Consider the following 24,139-nt stretch of genomic DNA (forward strand, 5'->3'; position numbering starts at 1 on the left):
GCCCCTTCACAATCTTATATGTTTCAATAAGATCGCCTCTCATTCTTCTGAACTCCAATGAGTAGAGTCCCAATCTACTCAACCTCTCCTCATATGTCCGCCCCCTCATCCCCGGGATTAGCCGAGTGAACCTTCTTTGTACTGCCTCGAGAGTAAGTATGTCTTTTCTTCAGTATGGACACCAAAGCTGTATGCAGCATTCCAGGTGCGGTCTCACCAATACCTTATATAACTGCAGCAATACCTCCCTGTTTTTATATTCTATCCCCCTAGCAATAAACGCCAACATTCCGTTGGCCTTCTTGATCACCTGCATACTAACTTTTTGATTTTCTTGCACTAGGACCTCCAGATCCCTTTGTACTGCAGTACTTTCCAGTTTCTCGCCATTAAGATAATAACTTGCTCTCTGATTTTTCCTGCCAATGGTATTTTCAGAGAAGGATGTTTTTGGTAGTTTGGTCTCTCCAAAGCTTGGGTAGGGGGGGAGTTGCAGGTAATTAGCAATTGACTGGAGCCTATTGATTTTAACTTTTAGCTTCTTTCCTATCTATCTGTTGGTAATGAGTTTTTGTTCTCCTCCAGTTTCTCTCCCCTCCTCTCCTGAAGGTGCTGACTCCTTACTGAGGTGTGGACACCCATGACTCTTTGGTATCCCACCCAAGTGGCCAATTCTTGATCTGTGATCTTAGACACTGATTCTGTCCCCGTCCCACCAATTCAGATCAGACTAGTTCTCACCGATGTGAAGGTCATCACATTGACTCAATGTGATGATGCTTTGAGGCAGGTCAATTGGGGGAGGGGCGCATGGAAGGTCTGTGCAGCAAAAGGCTTTCAAGGCGTCCACTACGGATTTTGTTTGGAGTGAGATTTATGGTCTAAAATTGCAAGATGGATTGCAGAGCCATTTAAATATATAGTTGTGCTTATTTTTTATTACAAGAGGCAGTGAAATAGGTTACATTTTTTTGTACCAAAATGAATGGCTTTCACTCCAAAGTGACCTTACACTGGCATCTCGAACTATTGCAGACAGACTGAAGTCAGAAAGATGTAGATTGTTGGTGGTCCCAGGTGGGACTGAAGTGAGCAAAGCCCAGGAAATGAATCTCGGCAATGAACTTATAAATAGAGAGATCTAGGTAAAGGCCCAAGGCTGGAGAGTTAAACCCCAATTAAAGTAAAGATATTAGGCATCTTTTTTTGTCATCTATTAACACTGTTTGTCCTGTTACAAAACTGGCATCCATGTCTTATCTGCTGGTAAAATGGCAGCAATGCAGATGTCTTAGCCATTACAACCTTCAGAATCGTGCCCATTTCCCCACCAATTCTTCTGTATTCTCGGCCCTCTGTCGGCCGTGGCTCAGTGTCTCGCCTCTGAGTCAGAAGGTCGTGGGTTCAAGACCCACTCCAGCAACTTGAGTGCAAAGCACATAATCCAGGCTGATACTTCAGTGCTGCACTGTCGGAGGTGCCGTCTTTCGGATGAGACGTTAAACCAAGGCCCCGTTTGCCCTCTCAGGTGGACGTAAATGATCCCATGGTACTATATCAAACGAGGGCAGGGGGGGGTTCTCCCGGTGCCCTGGCCAATATTTATCCCTCAACCAACATCAATAAAAACAGATGATCTGGTCATTATCTCATTGCTGTTTATGGGACCTTGCTGTGTGCAAATTTGCTACCGCGTTTCTTACATTACAACAGTGACCACTTCAAGAGTACTTTAGGATGTTGTGAAAGGCGCTATATAAATGCAAGTCTTTTTTTCTGATGAAGTTGACAATAGTAGGAATTTCTCCCACACGTGTGAGAAGAATGTTTCCACTGACTCTTCCCCTCCCCCAAATTTAGGCTGACCTGATTTAGTGCTCCAGCCATTCTAGAACTCTGGCTGTGTTCATGTGTGTCCGAGATATGCTCTGCTCAATATGTCCTTTCTTTTCTGAATCTTTGTACAAATCATGCTAAGGGATGTTTAGTGCTGGAGAATAAAACTCTTTCCCATTTCAGGCAGCCAGTATCAGCATCAGTAACTCCAAGGACAGGTACAGCACAGGTTAGATATAGAGTAAAGCTCCCTCTACACTGTCCCATCAAACACTCCCAGGGCAGGTACAGCACAGGTTAGATACAGAGTAAAGTTCCCTCTACACTGTCCCATCAAACACTCCCAGGGCAGGTACAGCACGGGTTAGATACGGAGTAAAACTCCCTCTACACTGTCCCATCAAACACTCCCAGGGCAGGTACAGGGTTAGATACAGAGTAAAGCTCACACGACACTGTCCCATCAAACACTACCAGGTCAGGTACAGCACGGGGTTGGATACAGAGTAAAGCTCCCTCTACACTGTCCCATCAAACACTCCCAGGGCAGGTACAGCACGGGTTAGATACAGAGTAAAACTCCCTCTACAGTGTCCCATCAAACACTCCCAGGGCAGGTACAGCAAGGGTTAGATACAGAGTAAAGCTCCCTCTACACTGTCCCTTCAAACACTCTCAGGACAGGTACAGCATGGGTTAGATACAGAGTAAAGCTCCCTCTACACTGTCCCTTCAAACACTCCCAGGGCAGGTACAGGGTTAGATACAGAGTAAAGCTCCCTCTACACTGTCCCTTCAAACACTCCCAGGGCAGGTACAGGGTTAGATACAGAGTAAAGCTCCCTCTACACTGTACCATCAAACACTCCCAGGGCAGGTACAGCACGGGATAGATACAGAGTAAAGCTCCCTCTACACCGTCCCATCAAACACTCCCAGGTCAGGTACAGCACGGGTTAGATACAGAGTAAAGCTCCCTCTACACTGTCCCATCAAACACTCCCAGGGCTGGTACAGCACGGGTTAGATACAGAGTAAAGCTCCCTCTACACTGTCCCATCAAACACTCCCAGGTCAGGTACAGCACTGGTTAGTTACAGAGTAAAGCTCCCACTACACTTTCCCATCAAACACTCCCAGAGCTGGTACAGCACGGGTTAGATACAGAGTAAAGCTCCCTCTACACTGTCCCATCAAACACTCCCAGGGCAGGTACAGCACGGGTTAGATACAGAGTAAAGCTCCCTCTACACTGTCCCATCAAACACTCCCAGGGCAGGTACAGCACGGGTTAGATACAGAGTAAAGCTCCCTCGACACCGTCCCATCAAACACTCCCAGGGCAGGTACAGCACGGGTTAGATACAGAGTAAAGCTCCCTCTGCACTGTCCCATCAAACACTCCCAGGGCAGGTACAGCACGGGTTAGATACAGAGTAAAACTCCCTGGACACTGTCCCATCAAACACTCCCAGGGCAGGTACAGGGTTAGATACAGAGTAAAGCTCCCTCTACACTGTCCCATCAAATACTACCAGGGCAGGTACAGCAAGGGTTAGATACAGAGTAAAGCTCACACGACACTGTCCCATCAAACACTACCAGGTCAGGTACAGCACGGGGTTAGATACAGAGTAAAGCTCCCTCTACACCGTCCCATCAAACACTCCCAGGGCAGGTACAGCACGGGTTAGATACATAGTAAAGCTCCCTCTACACTGTCTCATCACACATTCCCAGGGCAGGTACAGTACGGGTTAGATACGGAGGAAAGTTCCCTCTACACTGTCCCATCAAACACTCCCAGGGCAGGTACAGGGTTAGATACAGAGGAAAGCTCCCTCTACACTTTCCCATCAAATACTACCAGGGCAGGTACAGCACGGGTTAGATACAGAGTAAAGCTCCCTCTAAACTGTCCCATCAAACACTCCCAGGGCAGGTACAGGGTTAGATACAGAGTAAAGCTCCCTCTACACTGTCCCATCAAACACTCCCAGAGCAGGTACAGCACGGGATAAATACAGAGTAAAGCTCCCTCTACACCGTCCCATCAAACACTCCCAGGGCAGGTACAGGGTTAGATACAGAGTAAAGCTCCCTCTACACTGTCCCATCAAACACTCCCAGGGCAGGTACAGCACGGGATAAATACAGAGTAAAGCTCCCTCTACACTGTCCCATCAAACACTCCCAGGGCAGGTACAGCACGGGATAAATACAGAGTAAAGCTCCCTCTACACTGTCCCATCAAACACTCCCAGGGCTGGTACAGCACGGGTTAGATACAGAGTAAAGCTCCCTCTACACTGTCCCATCAAACACTCCCAGGTCAGGTACAGCACTGGTTAGTTACAGAGTAAAGCTCCCACTACACTTTCCCATCAAACACTCCCAGAGCTGGTACAGCACGGGTTAGATACAGAGTAAAGCTCCCTCTACACTGTCCCATCAAACACTCCCAGGGCAGGTACAGCACGGGTTAGATACAGAGTAAAGCTCCCTCTACACTGTCCCATCAAACACTCCCAGGGCAGGTACAGCACGGGTTAGATACAGAGTAAAGCTCCCTCGACACCGTCCCATCAAACACTCCCAGGGCAGGTACAGCACGGGTTAGATACAGAGTAAAGCTCCCTCTGCACTGTCCCATCAAACACTCCCAGGGCAGGTACAGCACGGGTTAGATACAGAGTAAAACTCCCTGGACACTGTCCCATCAAACACTCCCAGGGCAGGTACAGGGTTAGATACAGAGTAAAGCTCCCTCTACACTGTCCCATCAAATACTACCAGGGCAGGTACAGCAAGGGTTAGATACAGAGTAAAGCTCACACGACACTGTCCCATCAAACACTACCAGGTCAGGTACAGCACGGGGTTAGATACAGAGTAAAGCTCCCTCTACACCGTCCCATCAAACACTCCCAGGGCAGGTACAGCACGGGTTAGATACATAGTAAAGCTCCCTCTACACTGTCTCATCACACATTCCCAGGGCAGGTACAGTACGGGTTAGATACGGAGGAAAGTTCCCTCTACACTGTCCCATCAAACACTCCCAGGGCAGGTACAGGGTTAGATACAGAGGAAAGCTCCCTCTACACTTTCCCATCAAATACTACCAGGGCAGGTACAGCACGGGTTAGATACAGAGTAAAGCTCCCTCTAAACTGTCCCATCAAACACTCCCAGGGCAGGTACAGGGTTAGATACAGAGTAAAGCTCCCTCTACACTGTCCCATCAAACACTCCCAGAGCAGGTACAGCACGGGATAAATACAGAGTAAAGCTCCCTCTACACCGTCCCATCAAACACTCCCAGGGCAGGTACAGGGTTAGATACAGAGTAAAGCTCCCTCTACACTGTCCCATCAAACACTCCCAGGGCAGGTACAGCACGGGATAAATACAGAGTAAAGCTCCCTCTACACTGTCCCATCAAACACTCCCAGGGCAGGTACAGCACGGGATAAATACAGAGTAAAGCTCCCTCTGCACTGTCCCATCAAACACTCCCAGGTCAGGTACAGCATGGGTTAGATACAGAGTAAAGCTCCCTCTGCACTGTCCCATCAAACACTCCCAGGTCAGGTACAGCACGGGTTAGATACAGAGTAAAGCTCCCTCTACACTGTCCCATCAAACACTCCCAGGGCTGGTACAGCACGGGTTAGATGCAGAGTAAAGCTCCCTCTGCACTGTCCGTTCATACACTCCCAGGGCAGGTACAGCAAGGGTTAGATACAGAGTAAAGCTCCCTCTGCACTGTCCGTTCAAACACTCCCAGGGCAGGTGCAGGGTTAGATACAGAGTAAAGCTCCCTCTACACTGTCCCTTCAAACACTCCCAGGGCAGGTACAGGGTTAGATACAGAGTAAAGCTCCCTCTGCACTGTCCCTTCAAACACTCTCAGGACATTATATTAATCGTCAAGTTTTTCAGCTTTATTCAAAGATCAAGTGTCAGGAAATTCTAGAATTAGTTGGTATTCTGAGATTCAGCAAGTCTTTTGACACAAAACTAGTCACGGTTTAAAAGGCTTAAACATCAGCCTTTCATATTCACTGACTAGTTTCAACTATGAGCCAACATTTATCGACTTAATAATGGAGCCATTAAAGTATCAGCAAAGGCTTACAGCTATAGCCTAAAGAAGGCCCTTTGCTATTGGAATGTATCATAGCCTGTCATACAATGTTTCAAGCCTTCACTTTTTTCAACAAAATGGCATTTTTCAGTAATGGGCACAAGAAGCCAAGCTTAGTAGCAGCTTGTCCTCAAAAGTGTGTAGTAGCTGATTAATCCTGATCGGCAACATCGGATTAGAAAGAAAGAAGTTGCATTGATATAATGGCTTTCACATCCTCAGGATGTCCCAGTGGGCTTCACAGCCAATGAATTACCTTTGAAGTGTAGTCACTGTTGTTATGTAGGCAAATGCGGCAGCCAATTTGCGGACAGCAAGATCCCACAAATAGCTAATCTGTTTTTGATTGTGTTGGTTGAAAGATAACTGTTGGCCAGGGCACCAGGAGAACTCCTCTGTTCTTTTAATATGACCATGTGATCTTTTACATCCACCGGGACAGGGCCTCGGCTTAACGTCGCATCCTGTTCACACTGTAATTAATCAGTGTTGGAAGCCTTCGTAAGTTCCAGGTCCGAAACCTGCCTTTTCAAAAGTCTTAGCCAGCACAAAATGAAAGCATAAAGTCCATTGGGCCATTGGTAAATTATTGTAAATTGTCAGGTGCCATACCTATTTTGACTACCAAAGACAGCAACTCACCTTTCCAAAGCAGACCGAGGCCCTCTAGTGGCAGGATGTAAGGAATCCAACAGAAGCCTCGATTCCATGTGGACTTTCATGTCCAACAACACAACCTGAATATATTGTGGGGCCAAGAATACGAAGTTCACCCAATGAATTAATTAATTTCTCCGTGACAAACAGACAAGAGTCCTGCACTTTTACCATCTGGCTGGATTCCCCAATGTACAGGGCATTATTGATGGCACGCATGTGTCCATATGGGACCTACTCCCAAAGCCACCGCCTCAAAAGATAGAACTGGGTTGCACTCCATGAACGTTGCAGCTGGCCTGTGATCATTAGTAAAGAATCATGCCCAAATCACTGGCTAAATAAACCATCACCACAGTTGCCCACAAACTTACATCAGTACCCATAAATAGAGCAGCATTTCTCCACAGCTATCACGTTCCGCCCCAGCCCAAATGAAGTGTCCAGACACTTTAGGGTATCAGGTAAAGCAGTCACTTCTCCTCTCTTTAGAACAAGGCAGAACTTCAAGGGTGACCAGCGGTCCTTTAAGAAATGTCAGTCCTTAGAATTGAATCACTGCAGTAAGAATGTGGTCATATTTACCATGTGAGAATCAGTGCCTTGTTACTGCAATTAATGAATTAATGTCATTGAGATTTTCAGGGAGGACTGAATCTCTTGTGTCCAATTTTGAACTAGTTTCCCCCCTTTCACTTTGAAACTTCTTTTACAACCATATTGGGATAAATCAAAGGCTGCGACCTTTAGCATGCGGTTCAGCTCAACTCAGTTTATTTTGTTCCAGCGCACAGCTCGTTACCATCTGGTTCCGAAGATGATGCAGTGAGTTTTTTTTAAGGTTGAAAACATGTCAGTAACAGAAGTGCTTTATGTATCACCGAACAGCGGTGGTTCTGAGGGTGACAACCTGCCAAGTCCTGAATTCTGATGTTTGCTTCACATGAATAACTAGTGTCTACACATCATGAGGTATGAGGCTAGATCTCCACGTTGGCTATATTAGCAGACAAATCCTCAGTGAATTCAGACATCTGTCTGTTTGCCTTCTTATTTCAAACCTAGTGAAACATAGAAACATAGAAAATAGGAGCAAGAGTAGGCCATTCGGCCCTTCGGGCCTGCTCCGCCATTCAAAATGATCATGGCTGATCGTCTAACTCAGTACCCTGTTCCCGCTTTTTCCCCATACCCCTTGATCCCTTTAGCATTAAGAAATATATCTATCTCCTTCTTGAATACATCAAATGACTTGGCCTCCACTGCCTTCTGTGGTAGAGAATTCCACAGGTTCACCACCCTCTGAGTGAAGAAATTTCTCCTCATCTCGGTTCTAAATAGCATACCCCATATCCTGAGACTGTGACCCCTGGTTCTGGACTCCCCAGCCATCAGGAAAGACCCAAGGCCCATGGTACAAAATATGGCCATTGTTGAAAGGAGAGACGATGGGATAAATCAAGAAGTAATGACTAGGTGACATCAAGCTCGGGTTTTAAAAGCCTGTAGATTGTAGGAGGAGGGGGAAACTGAGGGAGGTGAGGAGTCCCATTGTTTCGAGGTCCTGGGAAAGAATGAGTTGGAGTATGAATTTGAGCACAGTGAGGATGCAGGGAGAAGTTAGTGTATGGAGGACAGGATCTTCGGAACATAGAAGGAGCAAGAGAGGAAAGTTCAGAGGAGCACTGGCCATAATTATATCAATAAAATAAAGGGACAAGAAAGGTTGCAATGGTGAGAAAGGTTGGAGACTAGAGGTGAGAGAGAGATCACTTATTAGACAACAATCTTTTCTTTCTATGCTGTCTAGAAGTGTGAGAGAGGTGCAGAAAGATAATTGCTGTGGACACTGTCCAAAGTTTTTCATTTTTTTTCACAGAATAATTTCCTGCAAGTGTATAATATTCAATGTTATTCTTTCCAACAATAGTACGCACTGTTGTATAATGATCATACAGTGTTATACAATGAAAGTCCACAGTGGTGTACAATAATAGTACACGGTGTCATGATTGTACACAATGTTGTGCAATGATTGTAGAGTGTTATATACAATGACATATTGAGCAGATCTCTGACTACTGAGCAAATCAAGGAAGTTCCAATCTCAGGTGATTTTTGAGCAGGCTGTGGAAGGGCCCCCACAACCTTGGTGAGGGAACAATCACTAGTGTTCATATAATTCCTGAATAGTTCACTCTGGCTAAGATCAACCTACATGAAGAGAGACTTTTTCCTCACATTGTCTTAGACCTGGTGTTGGAGCTGGATATTTTGACCCAGTCAGATGGGCATTAGTAGTACCAAAAGAAACCCATTGCTTATCAAGGCTAAAGGGCAAATGGCCATGTGGTGATCACGCATACAGAGGATGATATCATCTCTTTAGGAAGCAGCGTTAATTGGTCAGGCACCACAGCCAATAACATATCCAATCTGTGCACATTTGATTTACATTAATGGATTTCAAATAGGAAGGAATATCCCTTTATACAATATACCTGGAATGTATACACGCACACAATGCTTGATAACTGCCTAGATAGACAATATATACCCACGCAATGCTTGTTAGCTGCCTATACAGTATATAGGACGATATATACCCACACCATGCTTGAAAACTGCCTATACAATATATAGGATAATATATACCCACATTGTGCTTGATATCTGCCCATACAACATATAGAACAATATATACCCACGCAATGCTTGTTAGCTGCCTATACAATATATAGGACGATATATACACACGCAATGCTTGATAACTGCCTATACAGTATATAGGATAGCAACCACCTATAGAGTACTAGATAACTCCTTATATAACCAATAAACCTTAGGCAAGTTTCCTTACTCCAAATGTCTCTGTTCACCAAGCAGTAAGTAGGATCTCAGTTGTTAGCCGATTGGCGGAGAGCAAGTAATCTGGTTTTCTCAGATTCCTTGATATCAGGTTGCACTGCTTTCTATCGCAGAGTGTGGTTGTTGTGAGGGCAACAGGTTCTAGACTGTAAAAAGCTCACGTACCCAGTTGATCACATGTCATACATGTACAGCCATTTTCGATAACGAAAGGCAAACCATTATTATATAACCTACAAGATATTAGACACCCAGGAGTAAATGGCAATAACAGGCCAAAGGGTTACATTATAAACCTTGACAGTGAAGAAGTGACTCACTCATATCCAGAAACCCCTTTGCCTCAGAAAAAAAATGTGACATATACAGAGCTTTGTCCTTGCTGAGCTTCTAGAAACATCAGCTGCATGATTCAACAAAAACAAAATATTGGATCATCTCATCAAGTTCAATGCCGACAAATTACAGACCGTAGAGATATAAAGGATGAGATGAAGTAGGGTGGGAGGAGGCTCGTGTGGAGCATAAACACCGGCACAGACCAGTTGGGCCGAATGGCCTGTTTCTGTATCGTAAAATTCTATGTAATTTGCTCAATCCTCACTCTGTTGCCTCCTGTAGAGTTGACCTAATTGTGGACCAGATGAAGTTTCTAAAATATAAACCGGACACACAAAAAAATCTGTTGTTTTTATGTATTACAGGTCCTTATACTCTTCTGTGTTTCATGCTGTGGAGGCATTATAAGGTCATCAGTGAGCTTCCATAAGCAGAAAAGCAAACTTCAGCACTCAAGCCATGATGCCACCTTTTGTCCAGAATATTATCTATCCTGCTCCCTTGTCCAGTTCTGGACTTGGCAATACTAAACTCTTGAGGAAAGATTCTACAAACCCGAAGCCTAATCCTAACACTGAGGCAAATTAAGCACAACTTCAGAACACTCTTCTAACCTGATACCTTACATCAGCATATTAAAAAAAAGTGATTCATGGGCTTGACTCGAAATGGTGGAAAGCATTCCAGTTGCGTACAGCGATGACATCTCCATCTCCCACTGTCACCAGCAAAGACTGTAACCTTTTAATCACTCAATAGAGCTGACACATTGTCTAACCTGCAGCAGCCATGACGGTTGGCTGAGGGATGCTTTAATGAACATTTGATGAAAGGCTCATTCCTGGACATAAAAGCCCTCAAAGGCAGATGCATCACTTCTTTTACAGTATTGCAACATTCATGACATTTCCAGCTTCAGGAGACAGATACTTCACACCACCACGATTTTAACCTGGCAACCCAATACACTGCTGGCAATGATGAATGTGTTCAGTGCTCGTTCTCATTAGAATACATTCAGTGCGGGCTTTCTCTGTGATACAGACGGAGAGCCACTTACTTTTATCTAAATCACTTAATCATTTTCAGAGCTATAAACTTGTAGACTTAAACAGAATGGCTCGAGGCCATCAAGTCATGATGTTGGATCTTTCAGCAGCAGGTTCATATTCCTAACAAAGATGTAGCATTACGCTGGTACTACAGCGCGATCTTTGTTGCGAGGGATGAAGCACGTAATCGTTCCATCAAGCCAAGTGGGTTCAGTGATCAATTGTGCTTTTATTTCTTTCACTTATTCGACTGGTCAACTGGTCCCCGGTTGACACTCGTGAAGTGTAGCTTGTGCGACTAATCGCTGACAGGGTTTGTGTGCCTTGCCTTTTCTATTATTCCAGTAACCAGGGATGACTTGTTCTCAACAGGGTGTCGTCACATGACACAGCCACGGCACCTCACAAAATCAAATAAAATGACATCAATATTGTGTGCCACGTCAATGCTGATGCCATCTGGGGAAACTGGCTGGCACAGTGGGTTAGATATTGATCTTTTGCCTCTGGGGCCTGAGTTGAAGCCAGCCCAGGCCGATGGGATGAGTCATCCTGTCTTTGTTGGATGAAATGGGTTTGGGCAATGTCAATCTCACAGTTGTGAAAATTGGCCCAAATGATGTTTTTCACCAGATTACTGCAGAATTCCATGCTTTATGTCATATACAGTACATATATTATACTAATCGATCTCCTATGACACTGCATATGGTGAGTTAAGGCCAAGTGTGGTCTTCGGGTGAAGCAGGGCTAGAGGACAGAAGATAATTGGGCCAAGGCGTGTAGACATAATTGAGTTCCCATCTTAAAAGTCTTCCATTCTGTCCTTATTGTTATGTACTTCGATTTTATATTATTTATAGTGAAAATAGCAAAATTTACAGCAGTTTAGGAAGCAAAGTAGAGTTGGTTGGAACACAGGAGTTTCTCTGCAGGACAAACTGAGGGGCTAGGAAATGGAAAACTGAGGTGCTACAATGCCACCACTGGCAGGAGGGTGTGATTATAGCATGACACGTTTACATAAATAGTTCCATTATAAATGTGACGATAGGAATAATAATGGCAAAAGTTGACACAAAAGTGTGACAAGATGAAGTAAGCTTCTGTAGGCAGGAAGTGAATGCAGACTCAAGATTTTTAATATATTATAGGTAATGTAACATGTTGAAATCATGCTGTATACTAATAACAAGTATCTATTTTTAACAGGTTAATGTTTTCCTTAAAAACAGCATACAAAGGATTTTCACGTTCATTACCAGCACAATTTCCACCCGAGAGTATGTTATAGAGAAAGCACAACACACACAAGGGTAAATCCACAGAGATCTGGTGCTATTGGCTTATCGGAAAAATCACAGGTTGCCTGTGATATTCCAACCATTTGATTGAACAGAAATTCCCGTGTTATACATCTGCGATTTTCTGATAAACCAACCAGTGTGTGTCACATGAATGTCAGCATAAAACTTACAGTAATTTGGTGGGGGGTGAGTGGGGGGATTTAATTTCAGAAGGACAAGCCTTTAGTCTGGAATGAGTGCACGATCTACCCATCCAGGCAAGAACGGTCTGTACACAGCTGACACAAAAAGCAATTTGGTAACCGAGGAGGTTCGATAAAGGAGAATCAAATAGGAACCACTTAAAGGAGTGATTATGCTTTCATTTTTTATTTTGCGTAATTATTTAAATAAGGGCACATAAAATGAGCAGGCATATTGTGAAGTAATAACTATTATTTTTCTTGAATGTACTTTTTTGTTACACTATTTCATACATACATCTTTAAGCAGCTCCAGATTCTTTTGCTTATTTCAGTGAATGAATATCGGAAACAAAATTTGTGCAAAATGTTCTTCAGGAATGACTTCAGATCATGATCAGGCCCATTAGTCTGGGCTGGATTTGAACCCAGGTTCCAGAGGTGAAAAGACAATATATAATCCACTGCACTACAGTGAGAGTCATGTGGTACAGTATCACCACGGTGAGAGTCACGTGATACAGTATCATCACGGTGAGAGTCACGTGATACAGTATCATCACGGTGAGAGTCACGTGGTACAGTATCACCACGGTGAGAGTCACGTGGTACAGTATCATCACGGTGAGAGTCACGTGATACAGTATCATCACGGTGAGAGTCACGTGGTACAGTATCACCACGGTGAGAGTCACGTGGTACAGTATCACCACAGTGAGAGTTACATGGCTTGTGGCTGGATCAATGGTATGTGTGATTGTACTATATTTGGATGGGGCAGGTGTGATGGTCTTTTCTCACCTTTCTTTTACTACGTTTACACATCCTACCTCTCTTCAGAGTTATTTAATTAATGCTCATTGAATAAAAGGCACTTCAAAATAATTGGCACTGATAGCCAAAAAAAAAATTGACCAATTCCTTGCTGCACTGACATCGCCTCCTAGGCACAAGCCACTGATTGCTGCAGATTTAGGCTCGGGTAAGCTTTTAATCGCAGGCCGACTGTTCCAAAGAAGCATACGAGCAAGCACGGAGCATATCATTTGGCCCCTCAAGCCCACTGCTTCCATGGGCTCTCCCGATTTATTTAATCCTTGGAAAGTTCCGCACGATTGATTTTCACCTGAGCAAGTTTGCAGGTTTCCTTCTTTCTGTTCCGAGGTTTCCCCCGTGTGTTTCTTCATGTCTGTTTGAGATTGAAGAATTTTGGCACAAAAACATTGTTTTGACAAACAAGACGAAGTAGATCACCGTTCTGTTCCACTCAAAAAGTACTTCAGTTTCTATTTAACACGAGGGGCCCATCATTTACTGTCAGCCTTCCTTCCTGACTATTCCGACAAGCAGCCTCCATTCACACACCAGTGCTTCCCGTGCCTGTGTATGGATGAGTGATGGGGCTGTGCATGTACACAATTTACTTGTAACTTCAGTGGGCTGCATTCTATGTGTTTTTTTTAATATCAATGCCCTAGAAATACTGCCGAGCAGCGCTCGAATGGCCTCCTAAGCCTCCAATATGGCGGGCAGGACGCACACTCTCATTACCAGCTAGAAGTGCGCCACCCGCCATATTGGTAAAGGCCAACAAAAAATCAGCCTGTGGTGCCCATGTTTGAAACAGGCGATGTCCCTTTGAATATGCAAATAAGGGGCCTTACGCCAGTTTGAGGCCCTCACTTCATGATTGGTTTGACCTGAGGCAAACCAGGACAACCAGACCTACATGCAGCCTAACAGGTGGTCCTTAAAGGGACCGCTGCAGGCCACAACCAAGGCAAATGTTTAAAATATACTTCCCTGAATGCGGAGCCGGGAGGAGCAGGGGTGCTCTTCCTGAGCCCAAACTAAAAGAACGCGGGCCACTAACGCCCCCCCGATTGCAACAGTTCCGTTTCCCTCTCCCCCACCAATTGTCACCACTTCATCCCGGCCCCCAAGCGCCCAAAAATGGGCATGCTTGAATTTCTAGGCCAATATGTGAGCCAGAAAGAATTGGAAAATAGTCAGCCCATGGCCTTTATCTCCTGACACACATGTTAAAAATGGTGGGCCCGACTCTCTACTTCATTCGCGATTTTTATCTGTTGGATGATGTTGGTGCAACTCGGATAGCTCATTTGGTAAATGCACTGTGCTGTGTGAGCAGAACGTCCCAGGTTTGATCCATAGTCTGTGTTGAGTTCGTTGACCACAGCTGAGGTGTCGCAGAGAATCGGCCAGGGTTCCTCCCCATACCCGATTGCCATCCAGCGATCTCCCCCCTGCATATTGCAAGTGTGGGGCAATTGGGTGAGGGCAGGGCTGGGCTTGGAGGTGCCGTCCTTCACAGCCTGCCCACTCTCGGGCCTAGATTTTCTGCTGCCGGCCACCCATTGTAGAGGTATCAATCAGACAGCTGGTGACGAAGGTTCTGTCACGCCAGACTTGGGCGCATCTTGTGCCATGTTGTAGAGAGCGCCAGCCTCCATTTAAATATTTATTTCCTGACAGTCTAGTATGCTGGGCATGGTTTCTAAAGGACACCCATGTGTGATGAATGTCCAGCATTGATAGGGAACCAGTTGTGGCAGGAACTGATTTAAAAGCCCAAGTGAAGTACATTGAATCAGCAATATTTTAGTTTTTTTTTTGGCCCCTTTTTACTAAAGTTTCTTTCTTCGGCTGGCACTTGACTTTCTCATGAGCTTTGGTGCCAATTGTTCGATATTTCTCTGCCTTTGGTAACTTCACCCCAACCAATGGGTTTCACAGTGGGAATCCCCTTATCTGAAGTGTTTGGGACACCGGCCACCAGCTCCATGCCCAGCCTCCAGGGCCCTCACACCTGCCTGTGCCACGGTGCTGAACATACTTCACTTTGGCAGGCATGTTAGTGCATGTGGAAGCTCCTCTTTCTAAAGGGAGTGGGACAACAGAGCCAGTGGGACTCAACGTGATGCCTAACCAACCGTTACATTGGATGCTTCCTCGGAGGCATCCCATTCACAGTATGGCATGCTTTCAGTGATATTGCACGAAGGAAGGCATGGGTGACCAACAGACAGTGTAACCATCTTTGACCATACCCGCCAAGATGCAACCAACCATATCTGCAGGCATTGTCACACCTACCTGTCAATGCCTGTGGGTAAAGTGCCTTCACAGGGTCAGTAGAGCGGTGCCATCTGTTTCAAGGACACCTACAGCCACCGTGCAGCACAGGCCTGAGATAGCCAGTGACAGTAGTGGTCAGCTGTAGCCTGAGGCAAGGCTCCACCTCTTCACAGGCATGCTTGCAGTGCTGGCTTATGGGGGGTCAAACAGGGGGGTCGGATGCTGGGCTGCTCAGTCATTTGCCTGCATGGACCTTGCGTTTCCTTTCTCTTCATTTGTTGACTGTCTCTTCTTGATCTTCTCTCCTTTCAGCCTTGGCAGAGGCTGCTAATGGGTAGAGACGACTTCTGAGCTTTTCCAAAGGCTTTTCAAATTAATTTCCCTTGCATGCAATTTTCCACTCCCATGCACCCTCGTGCTCCCTGCACCCATCCAAATCTGTACCTGAAATTAAGCAGGTGACCTCACTGAGACAAAACAGCAAACTTCCATTAGAGTCATGTGTGAAACTTGACCTTACGCATTCGGATCTGGAAGATCTATGCTTGAATGTCCAGGCCCACCCATGAAGAATGGGCACTGGTTGAGGCACAGGAGGAAGGATGTTGTCCGTGGAGCTTGTACAGGTGCCTTCAGGAGAGGAAGTGAGACACTTGGAGCTGGACGAACACTCTTCTGCCTGATAAGCTGAGCTAATAAACAAGAACCGTGCTGCAAACAAGGCAGACAGAGATAGAAGCATAAAATGGAATAGAATGGATATTAAACATAATTTATCTTTTCAGGCTTCCTGTTTTGAGCAAAGGGGAATCCAAGGCTTTTCATCAATTTTTAAGGGCGACAGTTTGTTGGAATGGTGACTGGTTACCATGGTTATAGTGCACAAGAGCCACATGCGGTGGGAGTGGGGATGAAGTGTAATGGAATGCTCTTCGTGCTGCCGATCAAACCTGACCCTTTTGTCTCAGCGTTTGTGAGTTGTGTTTCCCTGCAAAGCTCCATCAATGACACGTGGACACGGCTCAAATATTTCCCCCCCCCAAAAAAAAGAGGGACCCTCACAGACCACCCTGGGATGGTAATGACCTTTGACTTTGAGCTACTTTGAAACTGATATCCCCAAGTGTTTGTAAGTAATTTGACACATGCACTGTTGAGAGGCATTGCTACAGACCCCTGATTTAAGTTACATTTGGTGCCCTCGCACACTGAATCATAGAATGATACAGCACAGAAGGAGGCCATTTGGACACTGTGCCGTCTCTTTGAAAGAGTTATCCAATTAGTCCCACTCCCCTGCTCTTTCCTCGTAGCCCTGCAAATTTTTTCCCTTCAAGTATTTATCCAATTCCCTTTTGAAAGTTACTATTGAATCTGCTTCCACCACCCTTTCAGGCAGTGCATTCCAGATCATAACATCTCGCTGTGTAAAAAAAATTCTCCTCATCTCGCCTCTGGTTCTTTTGCCAATTATCTTAAATCTGTGTCCTCTGATTACCAACCCTCCTGCCAGTGGAAACAGTTGCTCTTTACTCTATCAAAACCCTTCATAATTTTGTCTTTAATTTCAACCACCTTGCTGGGCGATGGTTGAATGCTTCTGCACAAGAAGGCAAAGAAAAGGAGGGAAGGCACTATGGGTCAATAAGGGTTGATACCTTTCACTAACTCCAAAACTGAACAGCAGCAATGCTTATAAACAGGAAGTCCTGGCACAATGTGTGAATAGCCAGTAGTGCGAATAAAAAATACCAGCGTTTTATCCCCACCCACAAAATGTGCCCCACTCACCCATCAGCCCTGTCCTCGCTGACCTACATTAGGTCCTGGGTTCCCCAACACTTCAAATTTAGAATTCTTCTTGTGTCTAAACCCTTTCATGGCCTCGCCCCTCCCCATCTCTGTAGCTTCTTCCATCCCTACAACTCTCTGAGAACGCTCCAGTCCTCTGACTCTGGCCTGTTATGCATTCCCATCATTGTCGGCCGTGCCTTCAGTCTCCTAGGTGCCATGCTCTGGAATTCCCTCCCTAAACCCCTCTGCATCTCTATCTCTCTCCCGTCCTTTAAGGCCCTCCTTAAAACCCACTTCTTTGACCAAGCTTTGAGTTACCCCTCAATGTCTCCTCCTTTGGTTCAGTGACCATTTTTCCTCATACCTCTGTAAAGCACCTTGGGATGTTTTCCCACATTAAAGGCACTATATAAATTCAACTTGTTGTATACCTCAAAAAAAGTTTGAGGTATTTGTAAATCAAGTATCACATGCTTCTGTCATACATTATTTTACACGCTCTAAGTGAAATGAAAATGTCTGTGGTATAGTAAAAGGCAAATGCATGATTATGTCTGAAATATGGTTGTCATGAATTCTGAGGGGAAAAGTAGGAGTGAAATAAAACCAAGATGCCATGTGACTGGAAAATTGGATGAAAACCAAACCACATGCACCTAAGTTGCATTTTTAAAGTGTCTGCTGTGGCTCAGTTGGTTGTACTTTTGCATCAGTCAGAAGGTCGTGGGTTCAAGCCCCATTCCAGAGACTTGAGCACATAATCTAAGCTGACACTCCCAGTGCAGTACTGAGGGAGTGCTGCACTGTTGGAGTGTCTTTCAGATGAGATGTTAAACCAAGGTGGACATAAAAGATCCCACAGCACTATTTCAAAGAAGAGTAGGGGAGTTCTCCCTGGTGTCCTGGCCAATATTTATCCCTCAACCAATAGCACCAAAAAAAAAACAGATTATCTGGTCATTATCTCATTGCTGTTTGTGGGATCTTGCTGTGCGCAAATAGGCTGTCGTGTTTCCTATATTACAACAGTGACTACACTTCAAAAGGTACCTCATTGGTTGTAAAGTGCTTTGGGACATCCTGAAGTCGTGAAAGTTGCTATATAAATGCAAGTTCTTTCTTTACTGTCCGCTTTACACTTGTTTTGAATATATGAAAGAAAAAGACAACTAAAGACCAGCTGTCCTATCTCAGCATGGTGCAACTTCCACACACCATCACCTCCATCCCCACCCCGTCGTGCAATCCCCTGGGAGAGGCAACAAAACAGAAAAAAAAACCTTTGGCCAATTTAGGAAATTCCTCTGAGTCCTGAAGGTAACCAAGCAAGCTCCAGAAGACCAGGGTGCCTAGGTGACAACCCCCAATGGCCCACCTTCTTGCCATATGTAGAGATGAGCTAAGCCCACTGAAGAAAACTGATGGTCTGGGTCAAAAGGTGGGCGGATGGCAAACCTAGGGACCACATAAGCTAGAGACTGGTGGTAATACACAGGCTGAAGTGTGTTACAAGGCAATAACACATCGTGAGATTCAATTGACAGGTAGATCACAAGAATTCTCAAAAGGTTTCTCAAACCCTGGATATACTTTAGTGCCTTAAAGCATACTCCCAACTGTCTTATTCTTCTCTTATTTTAATCCTGGATAAGGGATGCCTCCAGCAGTGTTAAACCTGATTCAACCATTGAGTAAAAAGCTTAATTTGAACTGTTGCATCACGTGATGCAAATACCAAGCTACGTGATACAAGGGAATGTCAGACCGTTGTGTGATTCCAGTCACAAGGTCACAAGATAATTTCAGATAAGGAAGGCCATTCAGCCCATCTGAGTTCATCCATTCAGAAAGATTCTAAAGTCACCCAGTTTGGCATCCAATTGTGTCTTAGATGATTTCAGGGTTTTTGCCTTCATTATTCTATCTAGGAGTCCATTCTATGTGTTGATTACTCTTTATGTGAAAAACTTCCTGATATCAGTCCTAAATTTACCTTTTACTATTTGAACCTGAACTTGTGGCCCCTTGTCCGAATCTCATAATTTAATTTTCCTGACTTACCTTTTCCATACCATTTACTGCTTTATAATCCTCTAGAAGGTCATCTCTCAAGACGCCTCCTTTCAAGGGTGAAAAGTCTCTCTAGTCTTACCTCATAACTCAGACCTCGGACACCAGGAATCAGCTCTTTCACTTCCATCTCTTCCCAGCCTTTAACTTGTGGTAAAGAATAGCTCCTTGGAGAGAAGGGCTGCCTTAGGATTAAGATTTGGGAGTCAGGCAGCATCTGTGGAGAAAGAAATAGAGTTAACGTTTCAGGTCGAAGACCTTTCGTCAGAACCCTGTTCCGGCATTCTGAGTCAGGAGTTCTGACGAAAGGTCTTCAACCTGAAACATTAACTCTGTTTCTTTCTCCACAGATGCTGCCTGACCTGCTGAGCTTCTCCAGCATCCGCAGTATTTTGCTTTTGATTAAGATTTGGGATTTGGCAGCAATTGGAATGGTTGATATCTGAATACTCCAGATTTCTGATATACCAAAGACTGAATCTAGATTCAGCTGCCTTGAATAACTGGTTATCCTTAGTCAGTAAGTGTTGATCCAGACTTCACTTTTCAGTCTGCCTCTGAATTAATTTCGACCATAAGCACCTGGTTCCTGCTATAATGAAATTGTTGAGATAGTGAATCTTTTTAGTGGCAACGTTTTATTTTCAAAGGGTTAATCCCGCACAAACAGAAAAGACAAGCTAACGTGAAATGCAAAGGGAGCAAGAAGCCGAGCATTGACAGATTCTTTCTTTTCCCAGAATCATATTCCGTGACGGGAAGCGATGGAAGCATCTCCACCTCAGTGGCCTCGATCCAGCCGCAGCCCTCCACCAGCTCGGCCCCTAGCTCCCCTAGCTCCAAGCGCTCGGTGAGCACGTTGAAAAAGTGGTTGACCAGCCCAGTCCGCAAGCTCAGCAGTGGCAAGGTCGACAGGCAGGTCAAGAAGTTGGAATGCAAGCCCAAGAAGGCAGAGCAAAGGAAGAGCATTGACGAGCGGAGGAAGAGCACCGACTTGGGGATAGTCAACAAAGGGAGTGAAGTGCAAGACGTGGTGAGTGCCCTTTTATTTTGCTGCAGTTATTTCGATGCTCGGCCATTACAGGCGTCAGTTAGAATTGGACCAACTTAGACAGTTATCTGTTAGAGCTTTGAAAAGCTTTTATACATACAGGGGGTGAAATTGGACATGGGACGCAAAACAGGGGGTAGGGCATGTTGACTTCAATAGAGCTGAATTTCGGGCATGTGGTATAACGGGCAGCAAAATCGATCCCGTCTGTTTTGCGTCCCTGCCCAAGTCCAATCTCACCACCCCCCCAACACAGTATAAAATCCTCAGCAACCTGGTAAGTGCCAGGCTACAAAAATATCAGTCAGCGTACTAAATGCCAAATGTTGAGCAAAGGACACGAAAGGAAGGAAGACTTGCGTTTATCCCATATCACGCGCCTCAGAAATGTCACAAAGTGCTGCACGCACACCGAGCTACTTAGAGGTGCAGTGACTGTTGTTATGTAGCCAAGCCAAGCATTCCTCTTAGAAGTATTCTCACGGTAAAGTCAACTTGGAGGACTGAAAGTTTACAATAGGCTCGCCGAGTGGAAATATTTATCACCTCTGCCAGCCAGCAATGGCAGCCTCTGTTTATATATCTTTCAACAAGAATTTCTAAACAAGTTTATTTTGCATTCACTCCAGTAAGCCCAATCTTCCCAGTGATGCAAATAAATATGCACAAGAGCTCCAAGGAAGGAAGCTTTTTTTTCCCAGAAAGTGTTTAATTTTTGCTTTCCCCTCTGTAAATTGCCACGGGGCAGTGGGGAGAGGGGGGAGATTGCCTAAGTAAGCTGGCTGTAGCAAAATCATAAACCCATTTATAAAGAACAAGTTTGCAATTTTAGCATGGAGAGGACATCTTCCTGCCCGTCCCCCCCCCGTGCCCTTCCACCCTCCCCTGCCCTCTAGGCGAGGAACCCTACATTGCAGAGCACCATACCTTCCGAAAGATTCAGCAAAGTCTGTTAGTTAGCCAAGAGTCAGGCAAGTCTGCCTACTTACCAGCACAGTCTGGGTGCTGGAAGTGAAGGGAAACCTGCAGAGGAATAGTTTCTACTGGTTTGGAATTTAATCGGATTTAAACGAACGAGGAAACATTTTGTTCATAGGTGCAGCGACCTCTCATAGAAATACATAGAAGTTACAACACGGAAACAAGCCATTCGACTCAAACAGTCCATGTCGGAGTTTACCCTCCGCGCAGGCAAATAGTTCTGATCACATTTACCCGCCTCTTTCCCTTCAACTGTATCCCTTCAACCCCTTTCAAGAGCATTATAGGGAATCGATCAATTGAACCCTGAAAATATGCTCAAGATTGCCACAAACTCCAGAACTAGGGGACAGGGGCTCAAGCTTTAAGGAGGAAAGGGGCACAGACAGTTTAGATTTAATTATACAGAGGATGGGCGTGTGGAACAGAATGCCAGGGGAGCCTGATAGTGTGGAAATATTGAAGGGGGAATTGGATATATTACAGAGGGAGTGGGCAATTGAGGAGGCATTGGGACTGATCAGATGGGCTGTAGACTCTTTATCGGTCCTGCACTTTCTTATGTCCCTGTCACACGCACACACATGCACATACACTCCTGCAGCAGGGGGGGTCACTGGATAGTGATTAGGGGTTGGAAACCTGCCTGACTTACTCCTCCCATGTCCAGGGCTGCTGAGGGCAACTACAGTGATTCCACCTCCAGCTGAGAGCATCTGGTCATTATCACATTGCTGTTTGTGGGATCTTGCTGTGCGCAAATTGGGTTGTCGCGTTTCCCTACATTACAACAGTGACTACACTTCAACAGTACTTCTTTGGTTGTAACGAACTTTAAGACGTCCTGAGGTCATGAAAGGCGCTATAGAAATGCAAGTTGAGGAGCCCGTATACAGAGGACAGCAAGATTGCTGGCAACCACACTGTAAAAGAGAATTCCACGTCCCTCTCTCTTCATGCCTAACCTGGCCTAGGTCATTGGTTGGGCCATATCTGGACCATTATGTGCATTTTGGGACGCAGCTGCCTTCAAAAGGAGATTGATGCATTGGAGAGAGCTCAGAGAAAAAAGACTAAGATCATTCCAGGAGTTTGGGCTGGGAAGCAAGAAGAAAAACTAATGGAGTTTGACTTATTTTACTGGAGAAAAGCAGATTGAGGAAGAACATGAACAGGCCTTCAAGTGAGGCACATGGATAGAAGCAAGCTCTTTCATTTGGATTGCAAAACGACAAGAAATGGGGACAAAAGTTCATAGGTCTTCAGTGAGATTAGAGATTTCAGATGAACCAGCTCCCTTCTCCCCCACTTTCAAATAAAGGACTAACCTTTCAACCCAGTCCCCATCCTAGAACATGATACATCAGACCTCTTTGGCTCTACATGACTGTACCAATATCAATCACCTGACTGAATATGTCAGCATCAAATAAGTGCACCTTTCCCTGTATGACTAGAACCTCCATGAAAACAAAATACGACGTCAGTTCGCATTCTACTTTATTACAATGAAGTCCAAAGTGAACAGTTAACCAGCCCACTCTTTCCTAACATGCTGTTTCCCTGGGTGTCTACACAGGCCTTTCTTTCTCCTATCCTGGTGCAAACTGAGGGCCAGTATTGCGAGAGGTGGTTTCCTGCTCGTGCTCTACAAAAGGATCATGGGAATGAGGTTGCCCTCCTCTTATCACTGCTTGCTCCTGGCAGGGAGTTGCTGTCGGCTGCATCTCAGGAGCTTGTGTCTGGGCAACCTGGTGTCGCCTCCTACTGCCTGGTGCTGTGAGGGCGACGGCCGGAGCTCTGGCAGGTTCTGAGGGATTATAACCTCAGGCAGCTCGACTCCACCCATCGCCCTTCCACTGGGCCCTGGATCTGTAGTTCCATTGATCAGTGGGCTGGCCGGTCTAATGGCAGCCATCAGATCCTGAAAGTCCCAAGGAACAGAAACCTGCTTCGCAAGCGTCAGGGTCTGGAAGCTGGTGCACAGGATGCTGTCTGTTCTCTCCCCTATTGCCACCAGAGCTGCAGTCTGGATTGCTGTGGAGATGGAATCACCGACTGACCCCTGACCGTTTCTTAGATAGGGGTTGTTGCAGATTCCACTGAAGCTGCTACACGGTCCGTTGGTGCCAGCAAGGAAGAAAAAGCTTCCCTGATGTTGCCACAAATGAACGCTGTAGATTTGAGAGTCACACCTGTCTGTTGTCGCACATCCTCAGAGACTGACCTCAGACCATGCACGTAGGTCCAATGTTCCTTAAACATCCTCTTTCTCATGCGAGTGCCCACGAGTTCTGGGTAGTACAACTCCAAGCTATAGGCAGTCTTCTCCTCAGCCTCTACTGGGAAGGTGACGCATCCTCACCCATTCGTCTGGCTCCCTCGCGCTCCCAGTGCCACATCCTCACTAACACTATCGAATTCACCCCGGGTAAAAGTGTCGGATTGGTGCCTGGGAGTGAAGAGGCAATAATGCAGGAGGTGAGCAGAGGGAGTTGGACCGGAGGAACACTGGGCAGGAGGTCTGCGCAGAGACGTGGACTTTAGACCACCTTTATCTCCCTCTTCACCATCTTCCTAGTATTCCTCCTCATCACTATAGATCACAAGGGAGGTAGTTGCATCTCTGTTCTTCCTCATCATCATCTTTCTTCTCCTGTGCCCCTCATTGTGGTGGTGGAACTACAGGAAAGGAGGGTACAAGCTCCAAATGGGCGAGCATTATCTCCTTGGGATTAAAGAGAGAGAGAGGG

The 24,139-nt window shown here is 45.5% G+C and overlaps 1 protein-coding gene across 4 annotated transcripts in view; it reads left to right on the plus strand.

Moving 5' to 3' along the window:
- The window catches only part of LOC137307273 (rho guanine nucleotide exchange factor 25-like), a 279,817-nt gene that overhangs the window by 156,848 nt on the left and 98,830 nt on the right, over nt 1–24,139 (plus strand). For all 4 annotated transcript variants that reach the window (XM_067976714.1, XM_067976716.1, XM_067976715.1 and 1 more), the window contains one exon: nt 20,095–20,387. In XM_067976714.1, the coding sequence (XP_067832815.1) occupies nt 20,095–20,387 (293 nt within the window). The remainder of the gene's footprint in view (nt 1–20,094; nt 20,388–24,139) is intronic.

Source organism: Heptranchias perlo, chromosome X, assembly GCF_035084215.1.
Source record: "Heptranchias perlo isolate sHepPer1 chromosome X, sHepPer1.hap1, whole genome shotgun sequence".
NCBI lineage: Eukaryota > Metazoa > Chordata > Chondrichthyes > Hexanchiformes > Hexanchidae > Heptranchias > Heptranchias perlo.